Source organism: Equus przewalskii, chromosome 29 (assembly GCF_037783145.1).
Source record: "Equus przewalskii isolate Varuska chromosome 29, EquPr2, whole genome shotgun sequence".
Classification (NCBI taxonomy): Eukaryota; Metazoa; Chordata; class Mammalia; order Perissodactyla; family Equidae; genus Equus; species Equus przewalskii.
Window position 1 is genome coordinate 36256531 of NC_091859.1, and position 20197 is coordinate 36276727.

The 20197-nt window shown below is 46.7% G+C and overlaps 1 protein-coding gene across 2 annotated transcripts in view; it reads right to left on the reverse strand.

The window, feature by feature from the left end:
* Positions 1–20197, reverse strand: part of FAM227A (family with sequence similarity 227 member A) — an 83079-nt gene that overhangs the window by 43570 nt on the left and 19312 nt on the right. Inside the window, exons 7-11 of one of the 2 annotated variants that reach the window (XM_070599176.1) lie at positions 15146–15247; positions 14554–14658; positions 12356–12479; positions 7358–7465; positions 3328–3407 (exon numbers count right to left, since the gene is read on the reverse strand). In XM_070599176.1, the coding sequence (XP_070455277.1) occupies positions 3328–3407; positions 7358–7465; positions 12356–12479; positions 14554–14658; positions 15146–15247 (519 nt within the window). The remainder of the gene's footprint in view (positions 1–3327; positions 3408–7357; positions 7466–12355; positions 12480–14553; positions 14659–15145; positions 15248–20197) is intronic. The other variant, XM_070599178.1, reaches the window with a different exon arrangement.

Genomic DNA, 20197 nt, shown 5'->3' on the forward strand with positions numbered 1-20197 from the left:
ACAGCTCTCCCTCCGCAGTGCCTGTTCTGTCTGTGCTCTCGGGGGCCGCCGTTTAGGGAGCACCTTCACGTGCTAAGCACAGGGCCAAGAGCTCACAGAGAGGGCCTCATTCATGGAGTCAGGGACCATTTGTTGAGTGTCTGTTCTAGGAGCTGGACACAGAACGGCGGTAGAGAAAAAAATGCCTGTGCTCATGGAGTTTACACTCTAACAAGGGAGACAGACACTATGCAACACATAAATCCCACAGGAAGAACAGCAGAGCGTGATCAGCACGATCCAGGCAATTAAAATAGGCAATGCGGTGACAGAGTAGCTGGGGCATCGTGGATGGCCTCGCTAAGGCAGTGACCGTGAAACTGGAATCTGGAGGACAAGAAGGAACCACCACTCCTTCAGGAACTCTGAGGGGAACATGTTCCAGGCAAAGTTGACAGTCAGTGCAAAGGCCCAACGGGCACAGGCCTGGAGTGTCCCGGAGGCAAGAGGAGTCCAGCGGGCTGATGTCCGGTGCTGAGGGGGGCATGGTGGGAGGAGGCTGGAGAGAGAGGTGGTGACTGGATTCTGCAGGGCAATTCAAGCCGGGCTAAGGAGTCTGGGTTTTATTCGAAGTGCACCAGAGAAGCTGTTGGAGGCTCTAAGCAGGGAACAACCTCACCTGGGGTCTGTCTGTTAAAGGTCACTCTGGTGGCTGTGTGCAGACCAGGATGGGGCTAAGAGTTAAGGAAAGGAGCCCAGACAGAGAGCTGACGCCAGGGGCTGGGGATCAGTGCTCTCCTCACCCCTTCCTAAGTCGAGGGGAGGCCGAGAGGGCAGCTGGATAGATCAGTGTGCGTTCTGAGTGAGGCCAGGGTGGGGAGGGAGATCTGGTGTCACTGGCATATAGGTGGTATTTAAAGCCACCAAACCAGATGAGACCACCTGGGGAGAATATGTAGATAGAGGGGACAAGGGGGCCAGGACAGAGCTGACTGACAGGACAGGGAGCCAGCAAGGAAGACGGAGAAGGAGCAGCCAGCCAGGAAGAAAGACACTTAGAAAAGTCTGGAAGTAAAGAAGCCAAGATAAAAAAGTGTTTCAAGAAGGTGGGAGCAGCCAACCATATGAAACAGACTAAAGCAGGGCACAGACCAGGGTCCTGGTGATATCGGCAAGGGCAGCTATGGAGCCTTGCTGGGGGCGGGATCCCACGGGAGCGGCTGAGGAAAAGAGCCGTGGTGCAGATGTGTCTTTCAAGAGGTTCTGCTGGGAAAATCAGCAGAAATGGGGATGCAGAGGCAAAGGAGGTTTTCTCTGTAAAGGCAAGGGACACCAGAGTAGGACCGTTCAATGATGGAAGCGATCCAACAGAGCAGGAGGAAATGATGACACAAGAAAGAGAGCCACCAAGTGCAGGAGTGGAAGCCGAGGCGGCAAGTGTCAGAGTACAAGTGGGGGGCAGGGCCCTTCCTGCACAGGTACAGGGCGTCAGCAGAAGGGGAGGGTACAGACCGGGGCAGGCTGTCTCAGGGCAGGAAGGTGAGGGCCTTCCTGTTCACTGCTTCTAATTCCTCGAGGCGACATCCCTGGAGGGCCCTGCAGGGATGTGGCCGTGGACTGACAGGAGCCCAGCCACACAGCCGTGTGCACTGCGATCTTCAGGATGCCAGGCAGAAGGCTCCATTGGTACTGTGCTCATTTCACACTTGTAGAAACCAAGTCCAATGGGAGTGAAGTAACTCGCCAAAGGCTGCACAGCTAGAATCTGAACCCGTGAGACCAGGCTCCTAACCATAGATTGCCAACCCCTGGGGACAAGAAGACCTTCCAAGGAAATGTGGGACTGCCAGCGCTAAGAACATCCATTTCCAGATCCTCGAATTTCCTCACAGACTATTTTTCTAAAAGTGACTGTCCTGAGAATTGGCAGTGGCTCTTGCCCCATTTTAGAAGAGAACAGCACACCCTTCACCTACCCCAAACTGTCCTCTGGGGACTGCTCCAGGGCGGAGACACCCCAACTCTGCACCAAAAAAAGGGAGAGGGCTGTTCTAACAATGGACCAAGCCCCTTACGCTACCTGCTAAGAAGGAAGCATGGCATTAGAAACGGGGATGCTGGTCTAGGGCTCGAAGGTTACTGGGGAGACCGCTCTGGTCAGAGCAACGACCAGATGATTACACAAGCGCTCCAAAGGAGAGGGATATGAGCGCGTATAACAAGGGGCCCAGTCCAGACCAGGGTCAAGAGAGCCGACCCTGAGGACCAGGGCCTCCGCTGAGATGGAAGGACGAGTATGTGTCCCCCAAGCCAGGGGCGGAAACTTCTGCAAAGAGCCAGAGAGTCAACACTTTCAGCTTTGCAGGCCATGAAGTCTCTATAACAACCACTCAACTCTGCTGTTGCAAGACGGTCGAAGACAGGAGTCAACCCGTGACCGTGGCTGTGTGCCAGTAAAGCTTTATTTACAAAAACAGGCATTGAAAGGCCTCATTCATAGTTTGTCTGGACAATTATTTTTTCCAGCTCTCCGGAAAAAATAGGCCTTGATGGGTAGCATTTGGCTGGGTTCATGCTACCAATGAGAGATGATGCTGACAATGATGATGGCAGTGGTGGAGCGAGTTTACCTGGGACGAGAGGACGGGCAGGCACAGAGGGCAGGTATTGGTAGGGAGTGTGCTATCTGCAAGGAACTGAAAGAAGGCCTGCAGCAGGAGCTCCAAGAGCCCGGGAGGATGGAGACGGGGCTGGCTAGACCTGGCAGTCTACCCCAAGGCAAGAGGAAGCCTTCCGAGGCTTGGAGGGTGTTTTTCATTTGGGCTGGGAAGAGGGTGTTTGGGGGGGGGGGTGTAGGGCAGGGCCGGGGGGTGATGAGATGACATCATTAGATCTGCATTTTGAAAAGATGGCAGGGGTTCAAAGAGCCCGAGGGAGACAGGAGCGCACTGCAGTAGGGATCGGGGAGCTCAAACTGGGGCATAGGGAGTGGCAGGGAGAGGAGTGGCAGGGGGAAGTGGGCAGAAGGGAACATGGACAGGCAGAGCAGAGCCAGGTGTCAGGAGGATGGCCAGGTTCAGGCTCACGATGAGGACCAATGTGGAAAAAAGATGCAAAGGCACCTTGCGCTGCAGCCTGCTCTTAAAGATCGGTTCCTCTCCTCCCTCCTCCCAGCCACTGGACGTCTGTGGCCGCCCCTTAGTGCTCCACTCATCCGTGGAGATGGGGGCACTACAGGGCCCCTCCCTGAGACGGTGGGCAGGGAGGACAGAGATGTGGGGCCACCCACTGGAAGTCACTGAAGCTTATGGGGCTCCAAGGGGTAGGGGTCTGCACCTCCCCACTCACCTGAGGGCAGTGGGCTTTCCTGCTCCAGGCGGACTTGTGGGAGAAGCATCTCTTAGAAGCGAGGAGAGAAAGTTCCCTTTCTAGGGAAGAGAAAAAAATGTTCTTCGGTTCCTTCTGGTCTTGGGGGTGACATTACAGACGGGGAGCTTTGAGACAGCCCCCTCCCTGGAGACAACAGCAATCGCAGGAGGACCGGCCTCAGGCAAACCAGAGCTTGTCTGTCATTCCACCTGCTGAGTAACCTCTCTGATCCCATTAAAGGGTGTGAATACCAACTACCCCGCAGGACTGATGCCCAATTAAAGGAAATGATGTATATGGAGCCGAGTACACAGGGCAAGCACTCAACTCACAGAAAAAAATGTATCGGCTTCAAAAGAAAAACAAAAAATTCAGAACCCTGCAAAACTGAGATGAATAAATTTTGGACTGAACGCTTAAAAAAGTAACCTATCCACCTCATAAGGTGCTAAATTTAGTATTCACTGAAATTCATTAAATTTAAAGACAATTTACAGGTGAGATTTTTTTTCACCCTGAAATTCCTGTGTGTCCATGACGACTGCTGGGAAAGCAAATCCATTAATTGGGTCAGTAACTGTAAATGCTTAGAAAAGTGGCATATAAAAGTGCCCGGCTCTGAGTAAGCGGTGGCTATCACCATTTCCAGCCCATAACTGCAGCCACACTCTTCTCTAAGGGCTGCCCGCATTCTCTGCCCTTGGGCTCTGGACCAGGGCTTCTCCAACTGGAATGTGCTTAGAGATCACTGGGGCATCTCGGTAAAGTGCAGGATCTGATTTAGCTGATCTAGAGAGACACTGATGCTGCTGGTCCTTGGACCACAATTTGAGTAGCCACAAGTCTTTGCCACAGCACAGGAACCACAGTGGGGCAGAGAGGTAAAGACCCAGCAGCCTGCTTCCCCATCCATGAAACCAACCAGAGAGGAGGCCTCAAGGGAGGGGGGCTCCTGAACCACCTTGCCCTCCTCCACTGCCCATCCTCTGTCTGCTCTTTTCTACTGGTCCCTAAGGGGGAGGGTGTTTGTTGAAATGAGGGTGGCTCTGCTAGCCCCAGTCCTGCTCATTCCTCCAGCACACCTCTCTCTCTGTCAGGCTAAGGCTTTAGAATGAGCCACACCCTGTCTTCACTTCTGCATCGCTTCCCCGGAAATCTCATGGAAACAGCTCTCTCAAAGTTCACCAGTGGGGGTTTCCTTTGGGGGGTGATAAGAATGTTTTGAAATTAAACAGTGGTCACAGCTGCACAACTTTGTGAATATACTAAAAACCACTGAATTAGACACTTTAAAAGGGTAAATTTTATATGTGAATTATGTCTCAAGAAAGCTGCTATATAGATAAAGATCACTAACTGTAAGATTCCCGGGCTTCGTGCTCAGCCTCGCTCTGTGCTCCTGCACAGCAGCTGCACTCTGGACCCCTCTCAGCGGAGCTCCACCTTGGCTGCCAGGGCCCTGTTTTCTCTGGGCTCCTCCTGCCTCTCCGAATCTTTTCTTCTGCCTCCTGCGTGTAGGGTTCCAAGGCTCTGACCCCAAGCCTCTTGTCTTCCCCCTTCTTTGATATTCCCATCTAGAAATAACTTGAACGAGCACAGCTATCTAAACAAATTCTCAATCGAGAGCCCCAGCCCTGACCTCTCCCCTAACCACATCCGCAGAGTCATCTTGGACATCTCCACCTGGACGTTCCATCATCTCCTCAAATTCATCACATCTACAATTGAACTTATGGCCTTTCTCCACAGACCTGATCCTCCTCTTGACTTCCTACTTCTAAACGGCATATCTGCAAATGCTGGCTGCCAGATGCTTAGAGCTGCTTTGAATCTGGGACCCTCCCCAGCTCCAGCCTCCTCCTGGCCTGACCTACTGTGCTTGAAGGGCTCTTGGATTTCCGTGAGATTCTATCTTCCTTCTGGCCTCATATCCATTTTCACAACTGTGCAGAAAAGTGAAAACAGCAATCCTGATTGCTGTACTTGAAAAGTCCCTCTTGCAAGGTGGGTCCTTGGCTGCCTCTGGGAACTTGGTTTTCGAGAAGGTTCCTACTACTCACTGGTAAGAGTGGCTCACCGTGTCTGAACCATCTGTACAAACAACATGGTTTATGCTGAATACCTGACTTCCTTCTGGGAGCCTGGAGTCTGGGCACGTGCCAGGCAGGGAGCGCCTGTGCGGAGTCCCAGTGAGAACCCCGGGCACTGAGTCTCTAACGAGCTTCCCGGGTGGCAACAGCTCACGAGTGTTGGCAACACCTTGCGGGAGGACTGAGCGGGCTCTGAGTGACTCCACCGGGAGAGGCTCTTGGGAACCTGCGGCTGGTTGGTCTGGACTTTGCCCCGCGCACCTTGTTCCCTCGACGGACTGTGCTTCGTGTGCTTTCTCTGTAGTAAATCACAGCCTGAGTCCTGTGAGCGCAGCTAGGCAACTACGGGACCTGAGCATGGTCTTGGGGACAATTCCCCCGCCCTTGTTTACACAGGTTCCCACCCTTCAGAGAGAGGGTCTTTAGGGGGCTCTTCACTCAACACGGAAGCTTTCAGGCAGTGTGCGAGCAGCTTGGCCAGGGCCCCTCCAGGCACAGGAAGCTCACCTCTTGAGACAGCACTGCCTCTTACGGGTCCCTCCTTCGTGCAGTGCCCTGACTTTCCCTAAGGGCATCAGACTGAGGGAGGAGCATGGACTAACTGGCCAGAGAGGCAGAGACTGACAAAAGCATGCAGTTGAGTAGCCTGTCTGGGCAAAAGCCCAGCTCCCCAGCTCGGGGGGACCTTGGGCACATGAACCTCTCTGCACCTCAGCTCCTGCTGGGTGACGGGGATAACAGGATCCCTCATAAAGTCGGGGCGGGGGATGAAACAAAACACAAACAGCAGCTGGTGCAGAGAACAAGTCAGCATGCACTGGCATTATTTTTATTATTAATCAGGTCACAGCTATGTGCCAGACTCATATTCTTTGACAATATGAACTATTTTCTCCGTATTTAAGAAAAAAATAATCTCCTCACTCCTACCCCCCACCTCCAAAGGGTCCTGGATGTTGTTAAGGGGTTTGATTAGCTGGGTGTTTTCTGCCCTGGGATCCTACTGGTCACTAGAGACAAGGTTTTGCTGCATCCCTGGGGTACCCATAAAAGGGGCAGACATCCTCTAGCTGGAGAAAATACCTGAATGACCCAGGAGTGTGTCTCTCTGATTTTGTAGTCCTGAGTTTGAATCCTAGCTCAGCCACCCCCAGGTGGGTTCCCCATCAGTCCTCCCACTGCTGCCATGAGGAATGCCTCTCTGTTCCTCTCTGTGCCTCTGAGTCTTCTCACACGCTGTTCCCTCTGCCTGGAAGAGCAGACCTCCCCTCACCTGTCTAAAACACACATCCTTCCAACCTCAGCTTAAATGCCACCTACTGACCCTCTCAGGGCTGGACTGGGGTCCCGTCCCTGTGCTGCCTCAGCACTCCGTATTCCCCACCACAGCACCCAATGCACTGCATGACTGTGTTGCCTGCATTTCCCAGGAGACTGCACAGCAGGGCTGCACTTGGCTCCGTGCCATGTTCCTAGTATTGGTTCAGCACAGTGCTAGGGACAGAGTGCTCTTTCCGTGTCTGTTGAGCGAAATAAAGCTGGCCTTGGGCAAGCGGCTTCTCTGAACTCTAGTTTCCTCACCTGTGAAGCAGATTTGTGTGTACTTCAGCCAGTTGTTCTGAGCATGAATAAAAACGATAAAGAGCCCAGCACGGGGCCTGGCACCTAGCAGACACCCCAGAACTGGCATCTCATACTTTAAGACAAAAGTCCACCTCCACATCCCAGTGACCACGCTGTGCTGACTCTAACTACAGACCTGAAGCACTCGCATTCCAGTCACTTTGGTGGCCGGCCTGGGGGCACGTGAGAGGGAACCTGGCCTCAGGATGTCAGTACGAAGGTGCTTCCCTGCCCCAGCTGGATGGTGGCTGGTGTGGCAAGGGCAAAGGGGTGGACGTCCCTCAGTGGCACCTTACCCTTTATCAGCGTTCTTCTATGCAACATTAACTCTTCTCTCCGGAATCTCTCTGGATCCAGTTCTGAGTAGTCCCAGCTGTTATAGCTCTGTGGGCAAGGATATATACCTAAGAGGGAGTCAAGAGTGAGAATGAAAACTTTCACAGAAGAGAACAGGAGGCAGAAAACAGAAGAGAGAGGCCTCGGAGGCGCCCCCTGCTGGTTCTGGGGAGGCTGTGCTTCCAGCATCAGCCCCACCCAACACTGGCCCTATGGCCTTGGACAGTCATTTCCTCTCTAGGAAGCTTTGGTTTCTCCATCAGGGAAGTGGAGATGGAGATACCCACCTGGCCTCCCTGACAATGGACAGTGGGGTGTGAGGGTCAGATCACCACGACACGTGAGTCTATGACGTGCAATACAGATGTGAAGGCATTACAGTTATTTGTTTTCCTGTCCATCTCCTTTGCTCTCACTGGACTCAGCTCCCTGAGGGCAGGGTCTGGGTCTTATTCATCTTTGCACCTCCAAAGCTTAGTATTGGACTTGGCACATAATAAAGAGGTGATTAGTAAATGTCTGTTCAACATATTATCATATCACATTTAGATAAGTACCAGAAATAGGTTCACCCTAAATACTTGATGGTCATGCTTACAGGACTAATGCTTTTCTTTTAAGGAAATCACGTGTTTCCAAGTCTGGGCTTCTTGGAACCTGAACCCTCAGACATTAGAGGGACTCCTCTGTCTCCTTTAGTTCTTTGGTTTAAGAAGGAAAAGACTAAGGATTTCTTGAGAAATCTGAGCCCCTATGCAAAACTGCTGTCTCCATTGCACAAAGTAAGAGGACAGAAGATTTATTACTGGGGATGGATTAGGGGAAGGAGGCATATCCTTGGACAAAAAGGGAAACAGGAAGGAGGAACAGAAAGAAGAGTCAGAAAATGGGAAGCAGGATGGCAGGGTGGTCAAAGACCTAGCTTTGCGGTGGGACAGCCTGCCTCTGAATGCCTGCTCCCCCATTTGTTTGCTGTTGAACTTCCTTGATCCTGCGTATGTTAACAGGATTAAACAGGTGTGCAGAAAAGAGTTAACATAGCAGGCCAAGACTGCTATCCTTAGAAAGGCCTGCCTGCAAAGCTGGCCTTTGGCTGGTAAACATTTCCTCGCCCTGACATACAACTTTCCCCAACTCCTTAGAAGAAATGGATAAATCCATAGAGGCATACAACCTTCCCAGACTGAATCATGAAGAAAAAGGAAATGTGAACATACAAATAACAAGTAAGGAGATGGAATCAGTAATCAAAAACCTCCCAACAAAGAAAAGCCCAGGACCAGATGGCTTCACAGATGAATCCTACCAAACATTTAAAGAAGAATTAACTCCAATCCTTCTCAAACTCTTCCAAAACACTGAAGAGGAGGGAACACTCATTTTAGGAAGTCAGTGTTACCCTGACCCCAAAGCCAGACGAAGACACTACCAGAAAAGCATACTACAGGCCAATCCCACTGACGAACATAGACGAAAAAATTCTCAAAAAAATACTAGCAAACCAAATTCAACAGCACGTTAAAGGGATCATATATCATGATCAAACGGGACTTATCCCTGGGATGCAAGGCTGGTTTAACATACACAAATCAATAAATGTGATGCAGCACATTAACAGAATGAAAGACAAAAATCATATGATCATCTCAATAGATGCAGAAAAAGCATCTGACAAAATTCGGCATCCTTTCAAGATAAAAACTCTTAACAAAGTGCATATAGATGGAACATACTTCAACATAACAAAGGCCATACGTGACATGCCCAGTGCTAATATCATTCTCAACAGTGGAAGGTTGAAAGATTTTCCTCTAAGATCAGGAAGAAGACAAGGGGGCCCACTCTCGCCACTCCCACTCAACATAGTACTGGAAGTCAGAGCAATTAGGCAAGAAAAAGAAAAAAAAAAGGCACCCAAATCAGAAAGGGAGAAGTAAAACTGTGTTTGCTCATGACATGATCTTGTATACAGAAAAGCCTAAAGACTCCACCAAAAAACTGATAGACTCATAAAAGAATGCAGTAAAGTTTCAGGATATAAAATCAACATACAAAAATCAGTTGTTTCTATACACTAACAATAAACTATCTGAAAAAGAAATACAGAAAACAATCCCATTTACAATAACATGAGAAACAATAAAATACTAACGAAGAAATTTAACCAAGTGAAAGGTCTATACATTGAAAACTATAAGACATTGATGAAAGAAATGGAAGAAGACACAAAGAAGTGGAAAGATACCCCATGTTCGTGGACTGGAAGAATTAATATTGTTAAAATGTTTATGCTCTCTAAAGCCATTAATAGATTCCATGCAATCTCTCTCAGAATTCCAATGGCATTTTTCACAGAAATAGAAAAAGAAATCCTAAAATTTGTATGGATCCACAAAAGACCCCAGACAACAAAAGCAATCTTAAAAAAGAATGAAGCTAGAGGCATCACACACCCTGGCTTTAGACTATATTACAAAGCCAGGGGAATCAAAACTGTATGGTACTGGCATAAAAACAGACACACAGATCAATAAAACAGAACTAAGAGCCCAGAAATAAATCCACGCAAATCCAGTCAATTAATATTCGACAAGCGAGCTAAGAATACTCAATGGAGAAAGGACAGTTTCTTCAATAGTGTTGGGAAAACTGGACAGCCACATGCAAAAGAATGAAACTGGACCCCTATCTTACACCATTCACAAAAACTAACTGGAAATGGATTACGGACGTAAATGTGAGATCTGAAATGATAAAACTCCCGGAAGAAAATAAAGGGAAAAAACTCCTTGACGTGGGTGTTGGCAATGATTTTTTGGATATGACACCAAAAACACAAGCAACAAAAGCAAAAATCAACAAGTGGGACTACATCCAACTAAAAAGCTTCTGCACAGCAACAGAAACAAGAAAATGAAAAGGCAGCCTACGGAATGAGAGAAAATATTTGCAGTCCTATATCTGATAAGGGGTTAATATTCAAAGTATATAAGGAACTCATACAACTCAATAGTAAAAACACAAATAGCCTAATTAAAGAGCGGACAAAGGACCTGAAAAGACACTTTCCAAAGAAGACATACAGATGGCCAACAAGTACCTGAAAAAGTGCTCATCATCACTAACCATCAGGGAAATATATATCAAAACCAACAATGAGCTATCACCTCACACCTGTTAGAATGGCCGTCATCAAAAGGAGAAGAGATGATAAATGCTGGCAAGGATGTGGAAAAAAGGAACCCTTGGGCACTGTTGGTGGGAATGTAAATTGGTGCAGCCACTATGGAAAACAGTAAGGAAATTCCTCAAAAAATTAAAAATAGAACTACCATATGATGCAGGAATCTCACTTCTGGATATATACCCAAAGGAAATGAAATCACTATCTTGAAGAGACATCTGCTCTCCCACGTTCACTGCAGAATTATTCTCAGTAGCCAAGACATGGAAATAGCCTAAGTGTCCGTCAATGGATGAATGGATAAAAACAAGGTGGTATATAGACACAAGGGAATATTATTCGGCCATAAAAAAGAAGGAAATCCTCCCATTTGTAACAACATGGATGGACCTTGAGGGCATTATGCTAAGTGAAATAAGCCGGAGAAAGACAAATACTGTATGATCTCACTTATACGTGGACTCTAAAAAAGCTGACCTCTTAGGAGCACAGAGTAGAACAGTGATTGCCAGGTGCTGAGGGGGTGAGGGAAATGAGGAGACTCTGGTCAAAGGGTACAAACTTCCAGTTATAGGAGGAACAAATTCTGAGGATCTAATGTTCAGCATGGTAACCATAGTTAACAATACTGTACTGTATACATGAAAGTTGCTATGGGAGTAAATCTTAAATGTTCTCACTATAACAACAACAACAAAATGGTAACCATGTGAGGTGAAGGATGTGTTAACTAACCTTATCGTGGTAAACATTTTGCAATATATACATCTATCAAATCATCACATTGTACACCTTAAACTTACTCAATGTTATATGTCAATTACATCTCAATAAAGCTAGAAAAAAATTTTTCCCTAACTGATAACAGTGACTCATTGTGCCTAAACAACGTGGCTTATGCTGAATACCTATTCCTGGAATTTTGGTATGTGACCGAGGTGTCTATGTGACTAGCCCTCAATAAAAACCTTGGGCGCTGCTTCTCTAGTGGGCTTTCCTGGGCACAAACATCACACGTGTTGCTACACTTTCACTGCAGAGGGATTGTGCAACTCCTCATGGGAGGGAGAGAGCGTTAGAAAGCCTAGCATGACCACCTCTGCCTGTCTTTCCCCTTAAGATCTGGCTGTGTATCCTTACTCCGTCGCTATAAGTCTTAGCTATGAAGTACAACTATATGCTGAGACCTGTGAGTTCTCCTAGCAAACCTCCCAACGCGGGAGTGATCTTGAAGACCCCCAACACAGTGGGAAATGTAAAAAGTGCTTACTCTCAATAAACAGTAGCTTTTAATGACCTTAAAAAACGTCTTCATTGAGATCGGGGAAGTGGAGAAGGAGCCTGAAAAGTCATTGAAAAATAAACGGGCACTGTGTGTACTGCAGGGAGAAGGGACTACGGTTGGGCCACTTGGGGTCATAGAGGGGTGGGAGGGTACGATTACCTAACCGGCATACTCCTTTTGGGTTCCTGAGTTCTGGGCATTAGCCCACAGCACAAGGTTAACTAACGGGGCCGTGCTGAAGCCTGCTCCCTGCGGATGCAGCTGGGCACAAAAGGAGGACTCAGAATGTCTCGGAACTGTTTGGAGGACGCAGGAAAATTGGTATTCTTTGGGGCTCTAAGTGCACACTTTACTTTCTTTAATGTCTAGGAGAGAAAAGGACAACTGTCTCAGTGAAGGGTGTGATGGCAAACAATAACATACCTAGGCTCTGGTGGCAAAAGATGTTTCTGGAGTTGCTTTCCCCAGGAGAAAGCAGCCACCTCTTACCTGAGATCCACAGGCTCATCGTGTTACAGACGGCAGACTTGAACTCGTGCGTGTTGAACCAGGACTGCGGGAAGCAGCAGCAGAAGCTGGTGTACAGGGCTTTACTCAGAAGTGATGGCAGCCTCTGGGGGGCAAGCGGAGCTCAGGCAACGTTCTGGACATTTCCACACCCACAAGAGAGTCCCTGGCTTCAGAGAGGATCTGTGATAAAACTCTCTACCCGACACCATGTGCCTTCGTTGTCATGAGGGAGCGCTTTCCACCTGCAGCTGCCCCACATCTCGGCGGACTCCTCACCTCACCTGGCGACCACTCCTCAATCATGCCCTGCTTGGCTAGCAGCCTCCCCCTCCCCCAGCTCCCCTGAACGTGCTCCATGGCTCAGTCCCTTCTACAACCTGGCCAAAGAGTAACCCAGAAGATGACAAGATACGTCTGACCCACCCACCTTGCTGTCTCCCAGAAAGAATAGCTCGTATTACTTACTGGGTTTTTTTCCCTATGCACAGGTGGTACTGTTGCTGCTTCATAACTATGGTTGAGCTCAAATTATATATTCATATCTGGCTTCATTCATTTAATATTATAACATAAGCACTTCCCCAGGTTATTCTTTGGGATTTTTTTTTTCCTATAGTGACCTTCATAATATTGTGCTGAGTGGACATATCAAAATTTACTTCAACATCCCCCACTGGTGGATATTGTCTTGTTTCCAAGACTTTGCATTACAAATTACGTGGAATAATTATTTTTATTTATTAAGCTGTCTCAGTGTCTGGCATAGAGTAGGCCAGATTTGCTGAATGCATGAATGAAAGCAGCTTTTCCCGTATGTTAGATTATGCCCTCTAGAAGAGGGTGTAGTAACGGCAATTAGAACACCTACGATATATTGGGCGCTTATGGTGTGCTGGGTGATATGTCAGATGCCTTACAAACATCATCTCATTTAACCCTTAGGACAACTCAGTGAGAGAGGCATGATTAGCCCCATTTTATGGACAATGAAACGAGACACAGAAAGCCTAAGTGACTTATTAGGCAGACAATTAGTAAAAGTGCCTTTCAGCGTAATTGTATCAGTTCAGACCGTCAGAGTGCCATTTCCCTATACCCTCTACAACCCCGGGAATTATACTTTTTAATCTATGCAGTCTAGCAGATAAAAAGGAGTGTCGAATGATTATTGTTTTAATTTGCATTTCTGATTATTAAGGGTGAACTTTTTTCCCATTTGTATTTCTTTCCTGGTGAATTTCTGAGGTTTATACACTTTGTCCACTGGTCTATGAGGTGTTCCATTTTTTCTTATTGATTTGTAAGAGTTTTTTATGTTGTGTGACATATATGCAACCAGATACATTTACATTTGATTATACATTTTGCATTTGCCGTTTTCACTCTGACTGTAGTAATTTAAATAATTTACATAGTTAAATCGATCAGTCTTTTCCTTTATGGTTATTTCCTTGGGATCATATTTAGAAAGTCCTTCCCTACCCCCAAATCACATAAATATTCACTTATATTTTCTTCTAGCAATCCTTTCAGTACATATATATACACACACGTAAAAAGTATACTTGTATTTTAATTTCAAATTTTAAAAAATTTATATTTTATATTATATATATTTTTTATATTTATATATAAAACATAAAAATACATAAAATATATATATAAATTTTATACTTATATATAAAATATATTTTAATTTTAATTTTAAAATTACATGCTTATTTAAATATATAAAATATATAAAAAGTATACTTATATTTTAATTTTAACATTACATGCTTATTTAAATACTACGGAAATATATAAAATAGAGAAGGAAGTCTCTTATAACCTCATTCCCCAGAGATAACCATTGCTAAGAGTTTGGTAAATATTTCTCCAGATTTTTTTATTCATAGGTACACACACACACACACACACACACATATTTAGCATAGAGTTGTATAAATTGCCTTGTTTTTCGCTTAAAATATATCACTACATCTTTCCCGATCAGTATATACACATAGAGAGAGATCTACCTTATTTTTCGTAACTGCTACATTACGAGTCAGTGCATGGATAGGTCGCAAGTGACCTACTGCTCCCTATGGAAGGAGTGGTAAGGGCATTCTATTGACCTCAGAAGTGAATAGATATTGAATGCAAGTTTTTCCTAACCAGTGGTTGATGCTCACTTTTAAGATTGCCTCTTCATAGTGGGACTTGGGTTCATGAAACAAAAGAGCGGCGTAGTGTTGGGATATCCGGTCAAACAGCTTGTTCTGGACCTCCTTGTTTGGCTACCAGAAATAAAAATGGAGAAGAAATTGCTAGAGTTCCTTGTTGAAACAGCCAAGGGCTGAGATTCTTAATACGTATTTCTCTCATTTTTAGGAATCTTATTCTCAAGGTATTTAACTTCATATTATTTATGAAATAATATACTAATTTATAGGATTTATAAAACATGTACATACAGGCAAAGTGTTGAAGAAAGCACCTTAACCCTAGGCCAGGAGGTCCCGACTTTACTCTTGGCCCGGCCCTTGACCAGCCACGTGACATGGACCAGCTCCTAAGGCTCAGGGGAGCTGCAAGACACTGAGTCATGGCTAACGCACAGGGCGCAGGGCGAGGTGTGGGTGGGGAAGCGAAGGGGTGACAGATGAAGCTGCAGGGGCGGCCCATGGAATCAGAGAAGCTTATAGCTCATGTTAAAGAGGCTGGGATTTGTTCCATAGAAAAACAACTTAAACAAAGGAGAGAATCAACCGGATTTGCATTTACCTGGTACCTTTCATGAAAGAGCCACCAGAAGCTGTCCAGCCATATGGCTCTTGGAGAAGGAGAAGAGAAAAAGTTCTCTAATTCTCTATCTGAACAGAAAGACTTGAAAAGAAATAAAACTCACATTATTATAGTTGTTGTTATTGTTATTGTTTTTTAAATTCACCTGGAGCCACAGCCAGATTCCTAATCATCTCCACTCAAAACCTGCCCTTCCTCCTGTCCCATGGCTTGTTATTGTTATTAATTGCACCATCTTTCCACCATCATCTTGGGAATCAACATACTTTGGAGTCAACTTAAAAAAAAACCACCTAACCTTTCAGTGAGTGCCAGCTGTTTGCCTGGCCAGGTGTTTGTACATGTTCTCATGTAATTATTATTATAATCACACAAGGCATGCATTATTGTCTCCATTTCACAGATAAGGAAACCGAGGACCAGAGAGCTGAAGTCCCTTGCCCAAAGTAATACAACCACCAAATGGAAGAGCCAAGATCAGAACCCATAATTCTAGACAGCTGCTCCATGCTCTCACCTACATTCAATCAACAGTAATCAACATCAACACACAGAGATATTACAGAAATGCAAATCAGTGAACCTTAAGATTCTGCTGAGTTAGTAGGAAGCATATAGAATTCTAAAATTAGAATAGAATTATAAGTGAACTCAGAGGGGCAGAAAATTCAGGCTTCACTGTCACACAACTGGGTCTTGAAACTCGCCCCGACTCCAAAGCTACTATTTTAATAACACGTAACATTTGTTGAATCCTTACTGTGTTTGGCTACACAGCTTATCTCACTTTATTTTTCACAAGCTATCTATGTGGTAGGTACTATAGTTATCCCCAGTTTATAGAAGAAGAAAGTGAAGATTGAAAGATTAGGATTCTTGCCTAAGCTCACACAGATCAGGAGGTTTGAAAGCAGGCAGCCTGACCCCAGAGACACCACACAGGCTGCCTCTCCTCTTACCATTAGGGGGAGCAAAGAGATCTTGCTCTTGCCACCCTCCTGGACACACAGGGAAAGACTCCTTGGCTCTCCCTTCAAGCCTGCAGAAGCTGAGGGAATCATGCACTGACAAGCAAGTCTCCTGTGCTTGGATAAGCAAAACTCCCTCATGAGCAAGGAGCTCTCCAGCCCTGCTCTTGGCTCTTTTTCACCATTGCTCACACGTCAAGTGAGGCAGTACAATGGAGCGGTCAAGAGCATAGACTTTGGTACAAGATTGTCTGGGCTCAAATCCTGCTCTTACACTTATTAGGTATGTTACCTTGAGCAACGTTATTGAACCTGTGTGGTTCACCTCATTGGAAAATGGAGATGATGATGCTTATACAATAGTCCCTACCTCGAGGACCTCTGTGAGGATTAAATGAGCAAGTGATATATTCAAAGCACTCAGAACAGTGCCTGGCACCTAAAAGCACTAGGAGTGTGCTAGTTCTTTATTTATTTATTCACCCTCCTGCTTCCTTTCAAAAAGGATTTCATTTCAGCCCTTCAACAGATACTGGGATGGTGATGGAGAGTCCTGCCCTTGAGGTATTCACAGGTAAACAGACATTTACAATGCAGTGTGCTAGGCGCCCTGAGAGAAGGAATCCCAGGGGGACATCCCAGAGGGGCAGCTAACCTGTAAACCAACTGGATGGAGAAGGGAGAGCTGAGAGCTCTGAAGAAAGGGAAGAAGGCATGCACCCAGGGTGTGAAACTATATGACACATTTGGGGACCTTCAAGGGTTTTCTGTGCAGTGGTAGCACTGGGTGTGGGTGGCGAGAGGCCAGGCAGGAGCCAGACCATGAGGTACCTGGGTGCTGGGACTGAAAGTTGTTCTGAAGCTGGATGGGGGAAGGGGGCATGAGTTTTCAACAGGGCAGGCACACCATGAGATTGGTCTTCTAGAAATATCCCTGGAGGCAGTATAAAAAAATCCCCTTTGAGGGGACTGAGATGGCAAGGCAGACGACACACCAGGCAGCAGGTGAAGTGATCCAGACAGGAAGTTGCGGGGCCTGAACTTGACAGTGGCAGTAGGAAGGAGGCGGCGGCGCAGCAAAGATGGTAGTTGAATCTTAGTGACCTCTTGGATGTGGGAGTGAGGATAAGGGAGGGGATTGGTCGGTGCCCAGGTGGAAGGCTGTGGTTTTCAACAAGATAGGGAAGCCGGGAGGAGAAGCAGGTCTGGTGTGTCTGAGGGACAGCGGGGGCAGGAGGCGGAGGAATATGGGAATCACGAGCACAGCAATGGGTTTGGAGGTAGAGCCACAGTTCATAAGTGGTGATTAGCCTCATGGGGGGAGGAGATTACCAATGTCCATGAACACGTTCTCCATGACCGTGGACAGTGAAGGGGCTTGGAAGACCAGGATGGTGCTGCCTGAGTAGAGGCAGGATGCTCCCAGAGAAACCACGGAAGGAAAGGACGTCAAGTGCAGGGAGTCATCCTCTGGGTCAATTCTACAGAGAGGTCATCCAGATAATAACAGAAACACATGCTTTGGATTTGGCAATATGAGAGCTAATGGTGGACTGACTTCGGCCACTTTCAGTGATGGAGTGAAGGTGGGAAACCAGATTGCAGCAGGATGAAAAGAGAATGGAGGTGACAATGTGAAGCCAGCAAGTGTGGCGGCTCTTCTGAGAAATCCCAGGCGAGGCCCAGAGCTGAGCAGGGGCCGCACTACGAGCAAGGCAGACAGCTTTTGTCCTCATGGAGCTCGTGGTCTAGCAACGGCCTCCAGATCCTCTGAAGCAGAGGCGAAGGTGGCTGCCAAGAGGGAGGGGGAGGGATGGAGGAGAGGATTTGAGGTGCCAAGTAGAAGTTTGGGATGGCCCCTGAGCAAGATGGAAGAGGATCCTTTTAAAGGTGAGGCACAAATTTGCCTTGTTTCCAGGAGCCAAAGAAGAGCAGGAAACAGCATCAGTTTAAGACTGAAAGCATTCCAGGAGTTGCACAGTTTTTCTTGGGATTAAGGCCATTCCCCACAGCACCTCAAAAATAGGACATTAAGGAATATAGTAGTCACTGTCCTCAGGGCTACCCACACAACAAACAGAACATGAGCATGTGGGGCTGGGCCAGCGGGCCTGTCAAGGGCAAGCAAGAACGTGGGCTGGAAGGTCATGCGGCAACCGTGGATCCATGAAATACCCAATCCATTCGTTCTCAAGTCTTTCTTCCTTTTTAAATTATAGAAAAAAGAAGAAGAAAAAAACCATAATCCTATCAGTCAGAGAACACTGGTAATATCTACATATGGCTTCATCCCCGGATTTTCCTATGTATGTACTTATATAACATTTATTGCAGAGAGTTTTATATGCTGATATTTTTCATTTAACATCATAGCACAGCCTGTTAAAATACACTCCTTATAAACATTCATTTTAATGGCTAAGCAGTCCATGATATATATATACCCAAATAACTGTCCTATTCTTCTATTATTGATCATTAAACAGTTTCTAATAACATTGATAATAAAACTACCATTTTTTGAGAGCTTATGACTTACTAAGCACTGTGCCAAGTGTTTTTATATATATTGTCTTATTTATTTCACAATAACAATTAAGGTAGAAACTGTTATTATCCCTATATTACAGGAGAGGAAACTGGAGCCCAGAGAGCCACTTCACCACCACCACATACTGCCTTCAGTTCCTTGGTATCATAAATAACAACGTGGTGAACATCTTTCTACATCGTCCTGGAGAGAATGTGATGCTTTGGGTGTCTGCTGCTCCTCCGCCTCTGCACTGGCGAAAAGCAGAGGATCAGGTACCCAGCCCCAGGCTGCCCCCTGCTTGGCCCAGAGACCTAGTGAAAGGCAGCTGTCCCCTCGCTGACCACAGTCCATGCTGGAGCCTGGCACTGGGACTCCAGCGAACACCACTGTCATACTGGGCAGGGACTGGCCCAAACAGATCATCACTCTTAGGAAGTCTGAAGACACAGAGGAATGAGACAGATGGAACTGATGTAGAGACACAGCTGGAGAGAAGGCAGCAGGGAGAAATCATGAAGAAGAGAAGAGGGGGAGAAGGAAGGAAGGAAGGGGAAGGGAAGAAGGAAGGAAGGGGAGGGGGAGAGGGAGAGGTGGGGTGGAGAGGGAGAGAGAGAAATAGAGATGGGGGGTGTGGTTTGAAGCAGCAGTGAGAAGCACAGGCAGGAGAGAAGAAGAAGCTGGACCCCAGGAATGGTGGCATGACTAGTCAGCAGCCGAGAGGACAATGACCAGAGATGCTTTGGGGACACGGGAGGTAGCGTAGCATCATGAAGGGTGATGAGGCACAGCTGCAGGGCTGCCTAGACCATTTCCTGGGCTTCCTCCCCTTCATACCTCCTTACAATGATCCCCTACCTCCTGATGGGCCAGCGCTGGCTCACATATGCACATACGTTCTCCTGGGTCTCAGAATACACATCTGTCTTGACTTACGATGGGGCTACGTGCTGATAAACCCATCGTAAGTTGGAAATATCCTAAGTTGAAAATGCATTTAATACACCTAACTTACTGAACATCACAGCTTAGCCTAGCCTACCTGCAACATGCTAGGACTCTTACACGAGCCTACAGTCGGGCAACATCATCTAACACAAAGCCTATTCTACAGCAAAGTGTTGACTGTCTCATGTAATTTATTGACTACTGTACTGAAAGTGAATGACAGAATGGTTGTAAGCATACTGGTTGTTTGCCCTTGTGATTGTGTGGCTGACAGGGGCTGCCTAGCATCAAGAGAGAGGATTGTACTGCATATCGCTAGCCTGGGAAAAGATCCAAACTTGAAATTCGAAGTACAGTTTGGGTATAGAATGCATATCACTTTTGCACCATCGTCAAGTTGAAAAATCATGAGAACCATCATGCGCTGGGGACCGTCTGGGTCCCTTCCTAAGGAACCCAGTGTGCTCCAGTTCACTGCTCTCCTAGTGGGCAGCTCACCCCAAGGGGTACTCTTGGGTGTGGGACGAAAGTACTCTAACTAATGTGTAACTAAAAAAAACAGAAATTGTTTCCTAATATACAATG